The 14,251-nt window shown below is 40.7% G+C and overlaps 1 protein-coding gene across 2 annotated transcripts in view; it reads left to right on the forward strand.

Moving 5' to 3' along the window:
- Positions 1 to 5,530, forward strand: part of EML5 (EMAP like 5) — a 104,575-nt gene extending 99,045 nt beyond the window's left edge. For both annotated transcript variants that reach the window (XM_063333484.1, XM_063333485.1), the window contains 5 exons: positions 935 to 1,097; positions 1,862 to 1,965; positions 3,715 to 3,868; positions 4,661 to 4,761; positions 5,089 to 5,530. In XM_063333484.1, coding sequence (XP_063189554.1) covers positions 935 to 1,097; positions 1,862 to 1,965; positions 3,715 to 3,868; positions 4,661 to 4,761; positions 5,089 to 5,125 — 559 coding nt within the window. In that variant the 3' untranslated portion in view covers positions 5,126 to 5,530. The remainder of the gene's footprint in view (positions 1 to 934; positions 1,098 to 1,861; positions 1,966 to 3,714; positions 3,869 to 4,660; positions 4,762 to 5,088) is intronic.
- Positions 5,531 to 14,251: the final 8,721 nt, after the last annotated feature.

Here is a 14,251-nt window from a genome sequence, read left to right on the forward strand (position 1 = left end):
GTCTAAAAGGAGCAGGGTGAGGTGATGTGGAGGAGATGAAATGAGATCAGAAGTTTACAGATGAAGCCTGGATGGTGAGAGGCAATGGAAAGCGCCTGTCTGTCAGTTTGTTCTGTGTTGTGTTTTGTTAGAAAGCAGTTATCAGAAGTAAAACTTGTCTTCTCTTTCCTGAGTGGAGGACAAGACTGTGCCTTCTGTGAGATAAAGTGATCGCAACCAGCTAAGGGAGGCTTCCGCAGAGCAAAGTGCCACAAGTGAGAGAAATACGAGCAAATGGGGACCTTGCTGAAGGAAGGCAGGAGAGCCCTGCTAGGAGTGAGGGGGTTGCTGGAATCAGAACACTGTCCTGAGGTGTGTCTCAGAGATAATAGCAATAAAGCAGCTTCCCTAGTAACACAAAAGGGGCTGTGAGGAATTTGTTCAGCTCAGGAAGCTGAGTTTCAAGACTGGAAAGGAAAACTGGGGGGAAGAAAGCGCTGTGCAAAGATAACATTAGGCAGATGAAAGGTTTGATTTTATGTCTTTTTATTCAGTACATTTAATCTAGAATGTCTGGCTTTTCTTCATTTACAGCATTTAATTTTTCTAGTTTGTAGTCTTGTAAGTCTAGCGTTAGAGACTCAAAGGCATCAGGGGCATGTCACAAAGTTGTTAGACCACTGAGATGGTAAGGAGATCAGATAACGAACAGAGTTATTCCGGAGATGTTCCCAGTTCATTTACACGTGACAGCTGTACCAAAATTATTGTGGCTTTCTACTGCATGTATGTTCCCTGAAAATTTTGTTTCAAAGGTCATTTTGACGAAATACTCTGCCTTCATTTTTAGTTCTGGACAGCAGATACTTGAAATGCAAATTTACCCGTGCGTCTCTAATATTAGAATCTGTTGTAAGTGCCAACCTGTGTTCGTAAAAACCTTTTATCTGTTCAGGTTTAGCCCAGATTCTCGTTACTTGGCAGTCGGTTCCAGTGAGAATGCAGTGGATTTTTATGACCTGACTTTGGGTCCCACACTAAATCGAGTCAGCTATTGCAAAGATATCCCAAGTTTTGTGATCCAGATGGACTTCTCTGCAGATAGCTCTTATCTCCAGGTATCAGTCCTTAATTGTTCAAGATATTGAATGGCAAACATACTCATGACAGATACTCTGCAAGTATTCTCCTCATAGTAAATAATATTCTCCCTGTACTAAATACAAGAAATAAGCACAGGATTGAGAAACAGATTTCAAAATCACTGTAATGTGTCTCCCTGCATTTTTACCTCTGTGATGCTGACGGGCTGTCTGAACAGAGGAAGGAGTACAGTCTATCATTCTGTAAGCCATCCCTGACCAAAATCATGGTGTTACAGCTCCCAGCCACAGGGCTCAAGACGTTTCTTAAAATCAAAATAAAGTAGGCATACTTTGCTTTCTATATTTTGTTCACATTTGAGAGGAGGAATAAGCTGCTCTCACTATGAAATCAACAGGTACAGGCTGGGAGGAGTACCTTTGTGTCAGTTTTAAAGACAGGAGTTTATTTTGCCTTATTTATTTATGGACACGCATGCATACTAACACACACAATATATACATAGAATTAATATGTGCAGAATGTGAGATGTTTCAATGATTTTTTTATTAATTAAAAAATTTAAAATTTAAGATTTCTTACGCTTTCGCACTGTTGTTTTATGCTTGTATAGATTTTTGAGAAATTTCAACTAATTGAGCAAGTTTTATTAATAGCTAAGTTATATACCGAGTAAAAGATAACTGTAAAGAAAATGCTTTTCAGAGCCCCTTAGAATTATATTTTCACCTTTTCAAACAAGCTCACATATTCTAAATTCTCTGTGGTTATCTCAAAGGTCTCTACTGGGTCTTACAAAAGGCAAGTCTATGAAGTGCCTTCAGGAAAACAGCTTGTGGACCAAGCTGTGATTGACAGAATAACGTGGGCTACTTGGACAAGGTAAATGATTTTCACATTTACACCTGTTAAAACACTTGTAACTTCCAGGAGAAACACCTGCTGTTTAAAAGCGTATTTCATCCCTTCATTCTGTCAGATATTTTCTTTTAATGCACCCATCTGCTCTGGCAATGGATCAGGTCAGTCCAGTACAGCAGAAGACAGCAGATTCCCTCGGTAGAACATGGTCTGTTTGACTGGTGAGGACATCTGATAAAATCTGATCTCTCTAACGTCTGCCTTTCTGTTCGCTGTGTATCTCTAGCTTCCTTTGATATATCTCTAGAAGCCTCAGTAGTTTTTCCTTGAACTCTGCAAATTACCTGGAATACCGCACTATATGCTTCAAAATAGCGATTTGGGGATGAGAGTAGAGGGGAAAAGTAAAATATATCAAAATATGGAAAGGCAATACAAGACTGTGGTAATTCAAGTTTTATTTACTGTATTACACTAATGGCATCTGTATATTAAAGTTGCTATTAACATTTGCATATTAAAAGGTACACAAAAGTACTCTTAAATACCTTAAGGTTATTATATTTAATTCAAAATACACTTAGAAATTACATGAAGAATGATACCATATTTTATTTTTATTTCACATTTAAATAATGTGTTTATACTTTATGCAAATCTAATTTCCTGTGCTTCATTTCAGGCTCCTTTGCCTGCTTTTAGTTATTATTGTCCTCTGATTAGCAACCTCAGACAAAAATAGAGAATAAAGACTTGAAAATTTTCCACATATGAACCACTTCAAACAATAATAATCTTGACTTTTGCTGACTAAATCCTGGCTATTAGACATGACTAAAACTACGAGCTTTTCTGATTTTGCTGGCTTCTTCTTTTCTCTTTGGGTAATCCATTTTTGTCACCTCTTTGATACGTAAACAAGAAACCTGTGGTTTTCTGACCCAATTCAGTATGTCTGGAGTTAATCATTCCTTTCTGAATGTAGTGTACTGTGCTCTGATTTGGGGGGGAAAATTACAGAAAAATTCCCAAATCGTTCACCCGTTAATAAATGATGAAGTGCTTGTTTCTGTGCATTCTTGGAAATATGCATATGTGTTGTAAGCAGAGATGAATAAAAAGCAACTTTTCACAAGGCTTTGCGAAGGAAATTTTCTATAAATGTCCGGTTTGGAAGCTTAAGATAATGATGTTTTCTTTTTGTGACAGTTTCTCTCTCTCTCTCTCTCTCTCTCTCTCTCTCTCTCTCTCTCTCTCTCCCTCTCTCTCTCTCTCTCTCTCTCTCTCTCTCTCTCTCTCTCTCTCTCTCTCTCTCTCTCTCTGATTATAATGAAGAATCTTCACTGGACTCAAGGAAACTTCTCATCTAATTGATAGAATATACATATTTTTATTTTCCAGAAGCTGAAACTTAATTCATCTAATGCTTACGCTATGGCGTTCTGGTTTTAATTGTGCTTTCTTTATTCATTTTTTTGGAAATGCCTCACTGGACAGTATGAGTGCTATTGATGTCACCTCTGTGTCTTAGTGTTGTCATCAGCCACATTATTTTGAGAACTATGTCACTGAATCAGTTTCAGAAGCAATTATGGAATGATATAAAAATTAATTACGGAGTAAAACCTATACGAGATGTGTGTGTGTAAGAATAAAATGTGAAAATTACATTCTTATAAAACCAGTTACAACATGAGAGCTGCTTACTATTTCCTCACTCTCTTGTTTTTGCTGTAGTTTTCCAAAGAATCACTTGCTCTTCTGTTCCAGTGTTCTAGGGGATGAAGTCATTGGAATCTGGTCCCGGCATGCCGAAAAAGCTGATGTAAACTGTGCCTGCGTCTCTCACTCGGGAATCAATCTTGTAACAGGCGATGATTTTGGCATGGTCAAACTGTTTGACTTCCCATGTCCTGAAAAATTCGTAAGAAATTTTTTTGGTTTGCATCACTACAACAAGAAGTACTGTTGGTATTATGGTCCTGCATTGCTTTTCTGGAAGATGGAAATATTTCCTTCTCTAAATTTGTAGCTTTTTGATGCATCTATGGAAGTTTAGCTCTGTAGTCTCATAAGGATGGTTCACCTCAAAGTTTTCCTAATGTTTTGGGCAATGGCTCTTGCTATAAGCTCTTGTAAGTGGTAGTATTATCTGCCAGTCTGCATTAGCACAGTGCCTTCATACTGAAAATCTCAAAGCCCTTAGTTTTATTTACCCACAAATCTCCGTTTGACAGATGAGGGAGACAGCTGGTAATTTTAGTCCCATCTGTGTATTTCCATGGAGGAAGAGCTTACAGGTTTTTCGCTAACATAAGCACTGTTAATTTTCAGGATTTGAGGCTGCACAGTGTAAACTGCTCACACGCTTAAAATGAAAATAATTTTTTCAGTGTTGTGAGTTTTATACAAAATTTAGAGGTGAATCTGTGACATTTCATTTTATTGTGTTAGCTTGAGCATTGTTCCCAATTTGCTGGTGCTGTCTCATTTGGTGGCAATTTAGTCTGCATTGCAGCTCAGTAGTAGTTTTCCTTTAGGAGCTCTTTCACATTTGAAAACCTATATAACATCCTGAATGATATAAATATGTGACACAGTAAAAAGGCAGATAAAAACACGCATGCCATGTTTGATTTAGGAGGACACAGAGTATTTAGACTCTCTTTTTTGTTTGTTTGTTTGTGGTTTTGTTTTGTTTTGTTTTTTTTCCCAGGCAAAACACAAACGATTTTTAGGTCACTCTGCCCACTTAACGAATATTCGATTTACAAGTGGAGATCGCTACGTGGTCAGTGCTGGAGGGGATGACTGCAGGTATGTATCCGTGCCGTTATTGTCAAAAAGTGCACAGCAGTGGACGTGCACGATCCATAGCAGTATAAAGCTCAAGTTCAGAGTCTTCATCTTTTCATCTGTGTTCTTGCTTTTCTGTTTGTGTATAGAGAAATGGATATTTGCAACAAAATAAATAGCCCAGATGTTAACATGAACGGTTAAGATTTAATTAATTAAAATATTTTAACATCTGTATTCAGAGCATTATGCTTTTACTGAAATTTTTCTTTTGACTGTATTAGTCATCTCTTTTAACAATATTGTAGTCTTTTTAATCTCGTATTTAACATCTTTTTGAAAACACAGCTTATTTGTCTGGAAATGTGTGCATATGCCTCACTGAGAGAGACGTGGAGACTTGCAAAGGGGACACTGCATGAAGTACCAGGCATGAAATACCCAGGACTGCAATGTGACGTTCTGCTGTGCCCTGCATGCGTCAGAAATGGTGCTCATCCAAGACACGGGGCAATCTGGCTCTGAAAGACAAGTACCCAGAGTCTGTCGGAAGGATGGACTGGAACAAATACGCTGAGGCCGTTAGATTTGCTTCAGCATCGGATAATCCGGGTTTGTATTTCACTCACTGCCAGATGTTGAAAATGGAGTACATGGATGAAAGGCAAAAGTGAATTGTTAATCAATGTACAGTTTCACAGTAAGAATCTGGGGTTTTACTCAAGAGATGTTATTTCTGACCTAGTGCTGTACATTGATCTATTTTCAGCATGAATGTTTCTCCTTTAAGTTTTGGGGTCTGAATATCATTGGGGGGGTGGGGGAAAGAGTATTCCATATTTTATTACTGAAAGAAACCATATATTAACTCTAAAATATATAGTATTTTAATAAATGTTTAATTATTATAATGGAAATGATATTTCTATGACTGGTCAAAAGGAAACATCATCTGGTGAAGCAGAAAAGAAGAGAGCTGATTCCTTAGCACTTATACAATATTTCTGTGTTTAGAGGCCTGGGTCACAGTCATGTCTGGTGAAAGCCGTTGGATATGCATGATCTTCATGGCTAATTTAGTGTTTTTGTTGCACTTAAACATTAAATTAGTTCCGTGAGCAAAAATAGATTTGCTCACTTTGCGAGTGCCTTGCCCACAACCTAAAAGTCTAACTCCAATTTTTGCCTTGTGAATAAAAGTATTCTCAGTGGAAGAGAGATTATTGCTGTGTTACTTGCCTGGGCTGTTAGCCTCTGTGCTGGAAATGGGGACTAGGGCGAGGGTTTTATAGTCTTCGGAATCGATAAAGCTTGGGGTGTCACCAGTTGCAAAAATAGAATTTCATAGCAATATGAATTGATTTTATTTTCTCAGCATCATAGGGGGGATTCAGAGAGAATATAAACTTTCCAAACATTATATTTTGTACATTTGAACTTTTTAACAGAGTTAGGACTAGCTGGGAGAGGTCTCTACTCGGATTTCTTTCCCGATTGTACAAAGTGTCCGATCGTATGCTTCTTTAAATGGACCTGCTGTCACCTCTAGCATAAGTGCATTTAGTCTATCCTGTGACATAACTAAATTGAAAAAGCATTTCAGTGATAATGAAAACCTGAACAGGGCTGTGTTTTGGGCACAAGTGAGGAAGATTTTGTCAGCTGTTTGTCTCAGTCGTGTCACAGAGACGCGTTACAGACTGAACCTGTTTTTTAATCAGTGCGGTTAATTTTCATGCGACAGAAGGGAACAGAAGACACTAATTATCAGCACTACTCTCATGACATTCTGCTGTGAACGTAAAGCTCTTTTTCTCTGTGTAAGCCAGCATTGCTTTAACAGTGGCATTTGTTTAGGTCAGTCTGTAGGCTTTGATATTATTCACCTCTTGCATTCTCTTATGCCAGATAAAAGTAAAAAAGAAACAGACCTCCTCTCTTCTTGTAGCACCTTGTGTGCAGGGTGGTTATAGAGGGAATGGCAGGACTTGCATATAGAAGGGAGAGAAAAGTTAATGAGCCAGACTTCTAGGTCCAAAAATGCTTGTTACGTGCTATACAAAGCTAGTTACCCCATGGTCTTAGGTAATATGTTTTATATATCGAGCTATGACAAATATTTATTTTCAAGAAGTTGATGAACTAAAAAATTACCAGGTTTCTTGGCATGATGGTTCTTAGCACAGCCTTGCCAGTCATGCAGCTGCTATTCTACAGGAGCAAAGACTCTGTGGGTTTGGTGATGAGTGTACGGGGAGATCTGTAACGTTTTTGACTTCAGGGGAATCGCGTCTGAGAATTGAGATTAGGCCGGATCTGTCTCATAACCTTGTTGCCTGCCTGTCTGTTTTATATGAAAATTGGTATCTGGCATTTAAATCTTTTCTATGCCAGAGAAATCAGTTGCAGTGTGCTATTCCATAGCTGTGATTCAGTTCTTTATCAAACACATCTGTGCAGGACTTCTTGACTTGAAGTAAGATCTGTCCTGCCTCTGTTTTAAAGTTGCCTTTCATCGGTTCAAGTTGGATGGCTGTTAAGAGCTCCCTCATAGTCTGTCCTCCTCAGATTGCCAGATCAAAGTCCAAATTCTTCTGCCTCTCTGAGTTTTCTCCTCAAAATCCTAGGCTCAGTGTCTCCCAGCCTCACGATCCTTCTGTAGGCCTTCACCCAATGAAGGAGGTACGTGGACTATCAAGAGGTTTGTTCCTCGCATCCTCGTCACTGGTTGTGTCCTCTTCTCCCTCCCCTCAATCCCTTCGTTAATGCTGTGCCTCTCCACTGATAATTTGTCCATTGGTGCTCTTGCCCTGAGGAATCTCAGATGCCACGCCAGCGGTGACGTACCAGGGAGAAGCTGCCGGGGGAGTTGCAGCAGGGCTGCCCTCGGGGCGCAAGGCTGGTGGCTGCCGGACGAAAGTCTGAGCCTGTGCATCTCCCTGCTGCTTCTGCGCTCTCCTCCAAACCTCACCGCCGCTGTAAAGGGCTGGGACGGGAGCTGGAAGCTGAGGAGCTCTTTAAAAACAAAACTACCGGCCTTGTTCCTCCTGTTGCAGCCAGTATCAGTAGCGAGTATTTTCCCTGGCAAAACTGGTCAGTGGTTTGCTGGGTAAAATGGGATCAGCCAGCTGGGAAGGGTCGGGAATGCTGAGGAGAGGAGTGGGTAGAGCCTGGGTTGCAGCTTTCTCCCTGAGAACCGTTGGGAGCATGTTTTGTAGGACGAGCTGCGACCCTCGGCTGAGGAGAACGGCTGGCTGTACGCATGGTTGAAGATGGCAGCTTGGTGGGGGTTGCGGTCTTTTTGTCTGTGGCGGTGCTTGTTACTGTGCCTCATTCGCTGTTTACATTAAATGCTACTGTAGTAACTTGCTAAGTGTTGCCACCCGTGCTCGGAGGATGTGCGCATGGAGGGGAACAGAGTGCCGTGGCGGTGGGAGCTGGTGACTGGGTTGCTCAGCAGCGAAGCGGGAGGATGGCGTAACCCCAGGGGGCAGGTCAGGGAAGAAGCTGGAGCGTGGAGGGACTAGTGACGGCCTCTTGTTCGGAAGCATCAGAAACGCAGGCAGGAGGGCTCTGTCTGAAGCTGGAGGCAGCCTTTGCTGTCATGAGACAGCACCAAGGAAGGGGAGGCAAAAGTTCTGTGTATCATTTCATCACTCATAGTGGATGATTTCGTTCTCAAACGTAATTGTCTTTCTGATTCTTTTTCTGGCTAGCAGCAAACATACATCTTTGGGATCTTTAAGGTCAGCAGTATTTTTTTGTAGCAGAAGAAATAAAATAGAGAACTGATTCAATAGAAGCAAAATGACATTTCACTTAAAAAAATAAACGTGCCCTTGAAAGCTGTGTAGGTGTGCTTAGAGAATGAGACAAGGAAAATCCATCTCATAGGAGCAAACAAAAATGAAAAAAAAGAACATACAGAACTGAAAATTGCCATAGTGCAGGAACTGAGGGACACAGTTGAGATTAGGTCAGGGAGAAGAAATTAGCCAAATGGATCGATCATTTAGACTTGTAATCTTAATTGTTTTTATTCTTAAGGAGGCAGTCATCGTATATGACTTTCTCATGTTGATAGGGAAGGCGAGAGATGGTATAAAACTGAGGATAAAGCATTTCAGAAAATTAAGGCTACTTTGTCACTTGTTGACAGGTGAAGGAAGGCATTCAGAGTGACTTCTGAGTTTGCTCAATATCAGGGTTTCAATAGTAGCAAGATCCATTTCAGAGTAACTCTGAACTTCGTAGAGGTTGGGTTAATACTGACCTGGAATTGTACCGCCAGAAAGCAGACACTGCAGACAAGTGATCTCCTGGATCTGGAAACTAGATCAAAATAAGGGACTTCAATACCAAGAGCAGGACTTTGATAGTGTTCAGGAGTGGCTTAGGTTAAAACCATGATCCGCTTCTCTCGGCTGCTGCCTAAACCCTGCTGTTTGACAGCTGTTCTTTCGGCAAGCCCCGAGCATCTGCCTGGGCAGCGCCTGGCCTGCTTTCTGGGCTGCCCCCAGCAGCGCGCGCCTGCTCCTGGAGTCCACTCCAACACGCGCATCTGGAGTCCCTCATTGGACTTGCTGCTCCTGGGGTAGCAGTGCGACAAGCAAAGGATCGTGCTTTCAAACACCATTCTTACATGGGCAAGGTGTGGGCATGTTTCCCGTTTTCAATATCAGTGTCACACATGTGACAAGCCTTAATCTTTAAAGATTTTTTTTTTTTTAAATTCTATTAGCATAAGCTATAGACAAACGTCATCAGTGTTTTGGACAAAGTGAATCATCCTGTAGACTCTACAGAAAGGGAAGATTGCAAGTCACAAAATAAATTGCCGCATCAGTGATTTTAACATCACTAGCTGTGTTGCATTTGCATAGTCTTTTTGTTATTATGGTTTTCTTATGCTTCCTTGCAATCTGCACTGTTTTCCAAAAGTTTATAGCACCATCCGATTTTTGCTCCTGTGGATAGATCCGTGAGCTTGCCAAAGCCTGCTGTGTGTTCTCTGTACCAGTCGCTGTGGCGGGGTGAGACCAAGCCCGTTCCTTTGGTTGTCTCTAGCTTCTGCTCTTCAATTAACTTTTGACTTCAGACCTAAACTCTGCATATCTCATTTCAGAAAAACAATAATAATAGTTTTAGGTGTATAATATGCGTAAAAGCCACAATAGGTTTCCTTGCCAAAATCACTCACAAGTAACTAAAAATTAGTAGGTGGGTTTGGTGGGGGATTTTCTCCGGTCTACTTGACGCTAGAACAGGTAACCACTCACCATCCCCTGCTCAGATTACCAGCAGCATACCAGGCGTAACCTTGATTTATTTTTTTGTTATCTGTTAAACCAGCAATCCAACCAATTCATGCTTTCTTTGGAGAAAAAGAAAAATGGGGAAAAAAAAAAAAAAGGCATGGAACGTGTTCTCTTTCCAGCCCTAGTGTAAAACAAAACAACAACAAAAAAGGTGTAAAGTCTGAGCACGGTGACAACAGGCAACTCTCATAATTTCCACTTCTTTATTATGGAACAGAAGATGGAGGGAGGAGTAACAGGAAACCAGTGAATATAAACTGAGAGAAAAGGAGAAAGAAAAGGAAACAAGGGAAAACAGGGGAAGGAAAACTCATAAATAGGCAAAGGCAGGACCAAAGAACCAACGTGGAGGTGGGGAGTCAGGTCACTTTCTGGCAACCAGCTTGTTCCACATGGGAAATACCCCATGTTCGGTTGTGGAGCGTGAGGGCTGGAGAGCAGGAAGGGCTGGAGGCCGGGCTGCCGGCAGCGTTTCTTGCTCGAGGTTTGGGAAGATGCAGCTGCTCCCAGTCATTGCTCCTTCCACTTCTGTACCTGCAGGACAACTATGTAGTGCAGCAGCTAATGCAGCGGAAGCCCCGCTGCAGCGCGTGCAGGTGGGTAACAGAGAAAACGCTGGAAGGGTAAAGGTTCTATGTAGTAGTGAGAGCTCAGGTAAGAGAGTTTGAGGATGTATTTTCAAATGCAACTCACCTTTCCCACACAAACCAAACGTGGATTGTGTTATAGGCCTCTTCTGATTTACCCATATTTTAGCTTCCCGTGCAGCTGAGCTTAAATGCATTCTTTAAATAAAAAATATTAAACCAAAGAAATACTGTACTTCAGAAGACTCTTCATAGTGAAGCTCTATCAATTACGGCCTCTTTCCCTTTCTTTCCTACTGAAACATTATTCACCGGTTCTTGGTTCTGTTCCCGGGCGTGCACAGCATTTAAGATGACGGGTGTTAAAGCTCCGGCCTGTATTTGTTGTGTTTGACTGGAGGAGGGGTGGAGACGAGTGTCCGCAGAGGGCAGTTCACGTCAGACCCGAGCTGAGTTTTCCGCCCTTTCCTTGCCTTAGGCCTCCAAACGTAGGTGTAGTAAGTCAGGGAAGGTGAATGTAATGTAGGCCTGTGAATGCGTATGTGGAGAAATAAATTAGTAACGTTCTTGATTTTTATCCCGTAATAAGCCATTACAAAATAAGGAAATAATTGACCTAAGGTAAACGTCATGTAAAAAAAAAAATAATAATCCAAACTCCTTACAGGTGCTGCTTAGATAACTAACCTGGACTTTTGGCTGTAGCAATTCTTCGTGAGAAACATACACTCCGGCACAAATAGCCAGACGGTGGAGTTTGGGATGTGAGAGGGCAGTATGTTCTGTCGCTCGCTGCGTTTGCATTTCTCTTCCAAAAGCCAAAATGAGTTTCCTGAGTTGCTGTTGCTTGTTGTGACAGAACTTTGAGACACTATGAAGTGATATTGCCCTTAGTAGTACGTATCTTTCTCGGTTTGGGCACGGATGCCATGCGAGAGCTTACTTAAAAACAACAAAAAATAGCCAAACCGCAAACAAGAAGCCTCAAACTTTTTTTGTTTTTTAATGATACCCCTAAAAATTGTCATGTTCGTTCCAGTGGTGTAAAGATGTGCCTGATTCACACGGGTCTATATTCTTACAAGAGAGTTGTACCCGCTTCACTATGAAGTGGGCCCGACGTAACAGGTGTATTAAACCAGAGGATTAACGTCATTAGTACTTTACTGGTTTTTCGTAGGCTGAATTCTTCTTTGGCAGGGGACAAACGCTGCTCTCCCATCCCTGGACGTGCAGCTGCCGTGAGGCCAGTGCCATCTTCGGCTGGTGGCAGCGGGGCTGAGGCAGGAGGCAAGTGCTGGGGGGGCGGGAGATGTAGATTATTGAGACAAGTATCGCAGTGGTGGGCTCTGGAAAAGAGAGGTAGCGGGGGTGTTCTAGTTTCAGTCCTCGGCACCACTATAAGCCTTTTTCCGGAGGAAAAAGAAGTTTTTTATGTAATATCCTCCAATTATTCATTCAATAGGTTTTGCCATTATTCTTTTTGCTTTTTTTTTCCACTTCCCCCAGGAGCCCTTAACCCAACTCCCCCCCTCCCGTCCCCCCCAGAAAAGCCGATCAGCTTTAGCCACAGCGTCACTGTTAGGACGGTGACTCGCGATACAAAGCCAATACAAAGCCTCACCTTGCTGAAAATGAGTTTTCTATTAACTCTGTTAGTTGCAAATTCTTGAGCTTGGGGAGGAGGGGGAGGGATCTTTCCATGCCCAGCAGGTGACAAATCAGGTATTTATTCTTCCCAAGAAGCAAAGCAGTTAAATACCTTTTTCCAGCACGTTACTTAAAATCTGAATCTGTGAGGTTCAGTTTGGAGCTGTAAATGGTACTTCCGTAACTCCATGATTTTTTTTTTTCAAACACCCATCATGCCCAGGACATGCTCTGTACTGTATTATTTGGGAATTTAATAAATATACTTTCTAAAGAAACTCCAAGCATGAACACAGACACAAATTGCATGGAAAAAAAAGAATAATGGTTTTCTGTACTTTTGTGAAATGTTGGTGCTGTTGGGTCGTACTTTGCACATTTCTGGTCTGTTTTTCCTTTACTCGCTACTACTTATCATGGTGGTGTGATTTTAGGTGCAGAATAGCTTGCTTTTTTTTTTTTTTAACGCGGTATCTGGTACTTATTAAGCTTCGTTTATGCGTTTTAGTTCAGTTCTGGGTATATCGCATATTATATTAGGTAACGGAAAAGCTGCATTACTAATTTGTGAAGAAAGTTAATGCATTGTCAAGGTAAAATTTCACAGCAGAATACGCTCAAGACCACAGTGATCATTTAAAATAATGTAAAAATCTAAGTAAACGCTTTAGAACCATCCCTTGAAAAATACATACACTTTTAGCTTTGTGGCTTGGTTTATTCCTTTTTTTTTTTTTTTTTTTTTTAGCAGAGAAAAAGCAGCAGCTGGGCCTTACGCTGACCATTGTACAGTAGGTTATAAACCACCAAGGCTGTTGGAATCCAGCAGCTGAGGGAGCGTAATTTGCTGCTGCCCTTACTAATTACTATCTCCTCATCTCACACCGAAAAAGGAAAATAGCTTCATGGTGGCAGCTATTTCTGAAAGGGGCAGCTAATGAAGGCATTGGCAAATTCTGTAGAAAACTAACGTAATTTGCAGTCTTTCACCTGGAAATCCATTTCGGCATCGCTCTGTTCAAGGCAAGAGCGTCCTCTCCTCCTCCCCTCCCCTCTCAGGTCACCTTAGGAAAATATTTTACTGTAGTTCTTTAAGCTTAAAATCCAGTTGTCTGTTCAGCTTTGTTGTGTTTCATTATGGAGTGTGTCAGATAATCCCTCTTGCTTTAACAAAAAAAAAAAAAAAAGAATAAAAAAAGATATTTTAAACTAGTCCAAAGGTATGGTCATGTATTACTGTAATAAGGATCATGGTTTTAAGTGTACTCCATTTTGGTTTCCACCATGAACATCTAATCCCTGTAACAGTGTTGTATGTTTATTTAAAGTATATATATATAAAAAAAAAATTAAATGTCAGATTTTTGCATTAAGATTTTTTTAAATTTGAATATGAACTTTGAGTACTTTATTTCACAAAAAATTTAAAAAAATAATTTAAAAAAAATACTTTCCTGGAGTGTTAAGTTTCAGAATTCAAGACTATATTTGTCAAATTTAAGTTTAAAATATGTAGCTAACATTGTTTTCTGATATTGAATGTAAATATTTGTAAAAAGAAATTCTTTTGTATATTTTTGTGAAAATGTAGTTCCCCAAAAGATACGAAAGATTTAATAAAAAAGTGCATTTATGTTACCGCTCACCCCTTTCCATTATTACAATCTCACTTAAACGTATCTGCGGGCACCTCCTCCTGGGATCACTGTTACACTGCGAGAGCCGCAGGAACCGTCTCCAGTGAGAATTACCAGGTAATTGCCCAGTCCTCAGCTGCGCGGGAAAGAACAAGGATTCTTCAGAAAGAGATTCAGAGCGGTACTTTCTCTCTTCCTGGTACAAACAGAGACAGCTGAAAACATTTATTTTCTAGTGAAGGGGTATTTAATTTCGTAAGCTTTTTAAATGGGGCACAAGATCATTACTTAATTTTTCTTGCTCATGAAGCGTTTTTGT

This window comes from Chroicocephalus ridibundus, chromosome 4 (assembly GCF_963924245.1).
Source record: "Chroicocephalus ridibundus chromosome 4, bChrRid1.1, whole genome shotgun sequence".
NCBI lineage: Eukaryota > Metazoa > Chordata > Aves > Charadriiformes > Laridae > Chroicocephalus > Chroicocephalus ridibundus.